Source organism: Schistocerca gregaria, chromosome 3, assembly GCF_023897955.1.
Source record: "Schistocerca gregaria isolate iqSchGreg1 chromosome 3, iqSchGreg1.2, whole genome shotgun sequence".
Lineage (NCBI taxonomy): Eukaryota > Metazoa > Arthropoda > Insecta > Orthoptera > Acrididae > Schistocerca > Schistocerca gregaria.
This window is the reverse complement of record NC_064922.1, coordinates 919327267-919335525: the sequence shown is the minus strand read 5'-3', so window position 1 is coordinate 919335525 and position 8259 is coordinate 919327267. Positions and strand designations below refer to the sequence as shown.

Here is an 8259-nt window from a genome sequence, read left to right as displayed (position 1 = left end):
TTTCTGTCATGCTATGTGTATGCTTAGTTATATCACTAGAAACAAGTTTTCGTTTAATGGATACATGATTTAAATGCAAGATAATAATCCATATTCATCATTTTCAGAAAGCAATAACGTGTGAAAGAAATAAATTAATCAACCACAGTAGTTTACTATGAAATGGAAATTTCACCATCGGAATGAACGAAAGAAAATGTAATAACTTGTCATGAAAAGTGAATGGATGAGAATTAACAAGCATCGACGAGAACATACTATACACACTGTATGATAGCAGTCTTAACTAATTATTTTTCTTTCAGAATATGAGAAGATTAATGCAGGCTGTCAGACAGAACTACACATGTTAATTTTAGTGATGAAATATGCTAGAAGTAAGAAACTATAATATATGAAGTAATGAATGATAATGAATAGTTGCATGAGGAGAATGGTAATATGAATATGAATAATGAAGTGTCTATTTTTTGCAGATGATAATAAATGATTATGATAATGATGAAGTTATGGTAATATGAATAATTAAGTTTTTCTTTGCAGATGATGAAAATGATAAAGTTAGTTAACATATGCTATGTAACTATTTAAGTACTTGTTGCAGTTCCTTTTGACAGTATGTCGCATGGTACAATGACTGACTGTTCTGGGAAAGACAGCTAGAGTACATACATATTAAGTACACATTTCATTACCTGTTAATTCGAAGTTTACTACTTTTCAGCATAATATACACTATTTTTTCTTTCAGGTCAATAATCCACTCTGAATTTTTTTTCCAGGAGAAGCATTTCATGATATTAATGTGCTATTAGCAGTTACTTATTAAACCTGTTCTAGTACTTATATTTATTTGACCCAGTTGTATCTACCATTTATGAATGTGATCACATATACTGTTCTTTTTTCATAACCTTGTTACAGCTGACTCAAGACGAATTGACGTTAATAATTCTTATTTCCAGCAATAAGTGAAAAGCAAATATTTTAATGCCCCAGCAATTGACGATCGATCTCAACGCAACATATTGCTAGCACAAAAATTTTTTTTTATCACCAGCCCCAACTATTACCAGTATACAAGTAAATAGTGCTACCAGTTTAAGATATATTTCTAGTCGTAAATATAATGCAAATTTCTCTGATGAATTGTATCCATTATATCTATGTATTATTGGAATACAGACATTGAGTAATAGTTACAATTTGTTACATTTTAAATATGTCTTATGTCACTTGCATGATATCATATATAAACACTAGCAGCTTGATGCTACATGCAATAACTCTTGTTTTGAATGATAACTTCTGAATAATATTGAATGATGTTTTATAATTATGCATTACTGCTATACCAATGGTTTCTGTAATGAGATGACTTATGCATAACTGAATGCCAATGATTTACTGTAATGAGATGACTTATGCATAACTGAATGCCAATGATTACTGTAATGAGATGACTTATGCATAAATGCTATGCCAATAACTACTGTAATTAGATGAATTATGAATAATGTTTTGTAATACTCCATACATAGCACATATCTGGTCAGGTTCCTTAGATATTTAGATGTATTAATCGACATGACATGGATAATGGAGATATATGTGCAACAAGTGAACAAAAATGTGGGATAAAGAGAGAAAATTAAGTTAACAGTACATAACAACACACGAGGACATCATTTATTTCAAATCTGCATATCAGACATTATTGAAAATTAACAATGCATTATTTGCATTCACCAATGATGTTGGTCTAGCTAATGATTGATCAAAAAACAAAACTTTTTCATTCATCTCGGAACGTCTGTATATGGCGGAAACTTTGGTCTCTTCATAAATGCACAGGAACCAGAAGTGCAGTGTTAAGCTTGCCAGCCAGCACCTGTAAGAAAGAGGAATATGTAGAATGTTTCTTCAACACTAAATAACTGCGAAAGTGGAAGTCGATGCTCTGCTACTGCAGTAATCGTGATACTCTTGACTGCTGCACACAACATAACACGGTATCTGTTGTGGAATTCGACATATTTATGCGTAACCTAAAATATATGCATGTTGTGTATAAAGCCTGGGAATACTTTCAATTATTTATTGTACAAGAATCCAACATTGTACAGATATACATATGTCATTTTGAAGAGAAACCCTGAAAGTTTTTTTTTTTTCATGTATACCTCCAGAGCGTAATTTGGTAATTTGCTGATAGTCAGCGCCAGTCGCAAACATGGCGAGTTCAGGTGAGGAGCGAGCTTTCTGTGTGTTGGAGTTCAACAAAAATAAGTGTTCTACAGAAGTTCAACGGATGTTTAGAAGCAGGTGCAGTAAGTAGCCACCAGTAAGGAGGCCATCTACTACTGGCACAAAAAATTCGTTACGACGGGTTGCTTGCACCTGACAAAGAAAAGCGGACGAACCAGTGTGAGTGAAGTGAATGTAGAGCACGTACGAGAGACATTCATAAGGAGTCCAAAGAAATTGGTGCATTGTGCATTCCGTGAACTCGAAATGGATCCAGTGACAGTGTGGAAAATTGCGACAGCCGTGTATGAAACCATTCAAATTGGAGTACCTGAACACGGAGCTGCCGCATCGATGGATCGGCCGTTCTACAGAAGGGGACAGCTGTTTCATGAAATGGCCTCCCACTAGGTCTCACTCCGTGTGACTTTTTTCTGTGGGGACACATTAAAGATCTGTTGTATGTACTGCCTCTACCGCTTGATGTAACAAAGCTCTGGGAGAGATTACGGGAAGTGACTGCCACAGTCGATGATGCCATGCTGGGACGGGTATGGCAAAAATTCGACTACCGTATTGACGTCTGCCTAGTCACTCAGGGTTCGGATATCGAATGTTTGTAAAAAAAAGCTTACAGAGTTTCTCTTCAAAATGCAACATGTATGATATCTGTATAATGTTTAGTAATCGTGCAATAAATAATTGAAAGTGTTGCCAGACTTTATGTATACCCTGTATAATTTAAAAATAAATATAATTTAACTGTTTGGTTTCTTACTGAAACTGCTATATTATTGGAAGAGCGGGATATTCGTCCAAAAAATTGTACCAAGCATTCCGGAATGGTAGCTTTTCCAAAGATCACTATTTTTAGCAATGGCTGAACAAATGCTATTACTGTATTAAGGGGATCAGTATCTCTCAGTGGTCATATTTGATTCCTTTTTTTTCTAACAAACATTATTTACTGCCTGGAGATAAATGCTACACTTCCTGTGAAGATGTAGAGTCTAAAATGTAAGGAAAGACGGCAATACAATTATAAGACTAAATCTATGCAGTATGTCATGGTTTTAACTTCTTTTCGACTTCGTTCCTTCGTGTACCGATGTATTACACATTCACCACTCATTATGCTTGATGAATGGAAGTTGTTAATAAAGCTTTACTTTTGAAACATTTGATATTAAGCATACGATTAATAAAATACTACAGTTATTAACATCGTCATGCAAAACTTCCATATCCATTTTTCTGGTATCATATACTTAGTTCTTAATGTCAACGATACTGAATTTTGTAATACATTGCATAGCGACTTCTTTTATACATTCATTGTAACGATCTAATTGTTCAATAATTTGAAGTCTTGGACAAAACTGCAGAGGAAAAAAGCCCTCTCCCAATGTGTATAAGCAGAATTTAAGGAAAGTCAGGATGATTACATCTCCTAGCGTAGAAGACACTTTTAACTTCAGTTTTATTCGAAAGGTAAAGGTAAATAACTCACGAGCAAACTATTGATTATGCTATAGTCCATAATTTCTTACTATGTTCAAGTAAAAGATTCCGCTTACCGCTTTGAGTTGTAGTTGTACCTGCGCCAATATATCTTGTGCCTGAACGAGAGTAAGCTGCTTCTGGGCGACCAACTGAAAAAGAATTTTTAAAGTCCCATTTAATACTATTTACACACAAACACAGTTAACGCTGTTTATAAATGTAGTGTATCCCTGTGTATACGGCTGTGAAAAGCTGTTGGCTTTCCATGCGTGTCGCAGATTTGAAGTCCGTACATTTTTTGGGAACCCTTGGGCTCTTCATCATAAGTATTACCATATTCAAGTACTAGTGGAATTTTATTTCATCCAGAAAATAAAACAGAGCATGTCCATCATCTTCCATTTTTTTTGTTTTTTTTTGTTTTTGTTTCCTCAATAATGTTAAGCAACATATTGTCAACAAAACACGGAACTACGGAAACAAACACAATGATTAAAAAATATAAACAAAGAAAAACCTCTCCTAAAGGCGGTCTCCTGTCGAATTACGAAGCAGAAATATGTTTATGTACATATACTCACTTTTTATTCTACAGCATATTTGGTTGGTTCTGGTCTGTTTCCAGTAGTATATATGTGATTTTGAACCATAGTTGAGTAAAACAGTTTATGTACGTATATATACTTTTCATTCTACAGCACATTTGCAAACCAATGTGTTGTCGTATGAAAATTGAATACAATGTGTTTACTTATACTGTGCTTCAGAATCATGTATCCACTACTGGAAATAAACCAGAAATCAACTAAACCAGAAAAAAAACCATGCGTATAGTCATGCGCCTGAAGATGAAATTCATAGTGTGTTGAAATAAAATCACAATTGTGACTTTAGTAGTTGTTCCTTATGTTACGAAAGGTGCAAAACTGTATATTGGTACTCTATTATTTATGAACACCAAAGAAAATTATTTTTGTGTCAGTTTCGATCTACTGTCATTGTTATTTATACGATTATTTCAACGCTTTAGTCATTTAACAATCATTTGTCCATAGAGATGGTAAAATCTTAATCGCTAAGAGAAACAGTAGTTTGAGTCACCTAAAATTATCCGTCCATATCTCTAATGTTCCAGAATTTAAGCTTTTTCATGGAAAAAGAGAGAGAGAGAGAGCTATATCCGAGTGGCAAAAAGAAGGGAACCTTACATCTTGCTTCAGGGGAAAGTAATACGTATAAATTCAATTTCCAGTACCTTCACAGCCGTGTTTCGTATCTTTGATTGCCATAGAAAGGGAATATCCACTACTGTGGTAAGATTTAACCACGGCTATTTTCCAACCCATCTGCTAAGTATTCATTTGTCGGTGTCTCCCAATTGCAACTGCAACAGTAATTTGTCGGGAGATGTTAACCGCATTACATTCGCTAACACAGAGCATACTGAAAAGAGCTTCTTCACAAACTGAAGAAGACTCGCCTCTTTCAACCGACTTCAGTCACGTCTCTCCTGTATATCAACCATCAAAAAATATGCAGTGCTCTTTCAAGGGGTGTTTCAGTCGTGGCTGTATAAGGTTAGTGTGTTTTATTTATTTATTTGGTTAAAATAATTTTGGGAATTGGGCGTTTGTTAATATTTGTTTGTTGCGGAAGTTTCCGTAATGCTTTAGGGGATAAGAGCACTAGGCTCCCAGTCTGAGGGTCCCGGGTTCAGTTCCGTGTAGGAAGGGGGTCTTTCCTCGTACCATTAAGTACAGGACGACCCCAGATCCACTCCGCCTGCTATCAGGTGAGTACCGGGGATCTTTCCCGAAGGCATACCGCGACCAAGACGATGAGTTCGCCACCCTCCCCTCCTAGTGCCACGGCGAAGGCAGTCAGGATAGAAGCCTGTTCACGGATTGAACGCGAAAGGTGTGGCAAAAGCCACAGCTTATGAAAAGAATCTGTGAACTTTGGAACTCTGCGTGGAGTCAGCAATAAAATCCTACCGCTTCTTGTCCTTGGGTTGTGAGGAGAGTCCAGTGGTTTGACAAAATTTTTGCCTTTATTTATGTTCATTGTTGGTTCACTGACTAAACTGTTGTACACGTAATGTGAAATGTATGCCTAGTTGGTCCCTCAAATTTCACTAAACTATCATTACACTTCTTACTGTCCGCTACAAAGAAAACCAAGTGAGTGAAATATTTTTCCGTACAAGTTTCAACTATTGCACAGTAAACTGGTAATATAGAGATCACAGCATTGGCTTTGTTCACCATATAAATAGTTTAAAAAGTGAGATGTACAATTTGTAATTATATTCTTGTCTGCCTGATAGAGACCGCGTAGGGTGATGGGGGAGAGGGGGTGGTAGTTTGGGGCTGATTTTTGTTTGCATTTTGAAAGAACCAAAATGGAAACACAGATTCTAAAACAGGAATAATGTATTTGTTTCAGACCTATTATCCCTATTGTAACTGCACAAATGAAGATTGAACGTTTTCTTCGAAATTTAGGTTTAGCAAGCAAGATATAGCTGAAAAGAAAGACGTTTCGATGACTTCGGAACTACAATACTGATAGTTTCAAGCAATGAGAAACTGGCCATTCACTCAGCATTTGTCATCAATTTAGCCTATAGTTTGTTTTAGCGAGTGTTCACGTTATCTGGAAAATCAAGAAGTGGACATTCGTATTCTAAGACCGTTGAATGAAAGCACATACGAGGGCTATTCGGAAAGTAAGGAACGATCGGTCGTGAAAATCCGACGAAGCTTTTCACAGATATGTTGGGCAGTGTCTCCAGCATGCTTGTAGATAGCGTCACGTCGCTCTCCTCATTTTCGAGTACACAGTGAGCACGTAAAACTGCCTAGACGATAGAGTCTCCTGCCAAGGATGGGTTCCTGCTGAGAGATTTCGCTTGATTTCATACAGCCTCACATAACGTAAATGCCAAGCAGTTCCTTCTTCACGGCAGTTCTTGGCCTCTCACTACAGGGGCAATGATGACGATCCTGCAGGGTTTTGGATAGGAACGACAGGTGCCTAATTATGTAGAAAAAAGGCTGGAAGATGTAACTAACTGTTGCCAATAAAACAGATTTGATTTTCAATGTGGTTTCCATTTCGCGACCGATCGTTTCTTACTTTCCGGATAGTCCTTGTATATTCAGCGGATTTGTGTTCAAACTATAATTTCATGTACTCAACGAAGACAAGGCAATAAAAATAGGCGTTCATAAAACAATGTGCATTGTACACGAATAAACCTAATACAAAAGATTGTTAGACATAAGCAGTGCGAAGCATCTCATTTACACATTATGCCTTGGTTTATAAAAGCACTAATGAAACGTGTGAGTTACGTTTATTATGATTGTAGCTATTATTTAGTTTTATTTTAAAAGTAATAATGTTCTATTAATTTTTCGAACGAAAATTTAGATTTTTGCAAAATTTTTCTGTTTGTGTTTCATGAAATCAGATTTGGTCCAAGTATAATGGTCTACATATACGCTTCACAAGTCATTATATAGTGCATAGTGGATGGTACTTCGTATGGATATTATTGGTTTTCTGACCTAATTCATTCGTGTATGGAGTGAGGGAAAAATAGGTCTGTATGCCTAATTTCTGTTATCCTCATGACCCCTACGAGAAGTATACGATGGCGGCAGCGTAATGGTCGAATACAGATTTTCTAAGTGCATCAAATAGTATTTCACGAGAACAATGCCAGGTTTTTTTCGAAGGATTCACCTTTAATTCCCCCGAGAATTTCTGCTAAAATTTCGTATGTGCGATAAAGAATTCTTATGAGTGCAGGAATGTTGGGCATCACATTCCCAATACATACCCAGCATTTGAGGGTTGTGGAGTACATAAAGAAAGAAAGCTATAGCTACGTCAACATCTGAGCTGTTGAAATGTTTCTTGTCTTACCTGGTTCAGAATAGTGACGCACTGGTTGAGCCTAGTGTTGACGAATTCCACAGTGAGCGTTCCCTGAGGGTAGATGACGTCGTAGAGTGGCGCTTTGAGGGGAGGGCAGACTTGGAAGATGTTGAGGAAGAAGTCGAGGCCGGTGAGCAGCAGGACCCTGGGCAGCTCGAGGAGGCTGATGGCCGTCTGGGCCACGCCTTCGACAACGCCGCCGACGACGCCCCCTACGGTGCCGACGACACCGCCGAGCAAGCCGCCGAGGGCCTCCGGCTTGGCGGAGCAGCTGCTCACCAGCAGCGCCAGAACGCAGCAGACCAGGACACTTCGGTTTGCCATGGCAGAGGATGACTCTGGTACGTTGCCGGCGTGCGTGCCGTTTTATAGCGAGCCGGCCGTCAGCGCACGTCGTTAGGCTCCGCGACAACGCGACGAGGTCTTAACGAGCCCGCCGTTACGTCCCCCGCCGTTACATCTGTAGAACCGTTTACCACCGGATAATAACACAGCTGATGTTGTTTGTCGCCTCTCGCGACTTCAGATACACAGCACTCAAAAAGCTTCTTCATTCCAAAGATG

At 37.9% G+C, this 8259-nt stretch overlaps 1 protein-coding gene across 1 annotated transcript; it reads right to left on the bottom strand.

The window, feature by feature from the left end:
• Positions 1–1667: 1667 nt before the first annotated feature.
• Positions 1668–8040, bottom strand: LOC126355733 (uncharacterized). The gene is made up of 3 exons (XM_050006102.1): positions 7684–8040; positions 3825–3899; positions 1668–1891 (listed from the first exon to the last, which is right to left on the bottom strand). The coding sequence occupies exons 1-3, from the start codon at positions 8017–8019 to the stop codon at positions 1841–1843; spliced, it is 462 nt and encodes a 153-aa protein (XP_049862059.1). The 5' UTR covers positions 8020–8040; the 3' UTR covers positions 1668–1840.
• Positions 8041–8259: the final 219 nt, after the last annotated feature.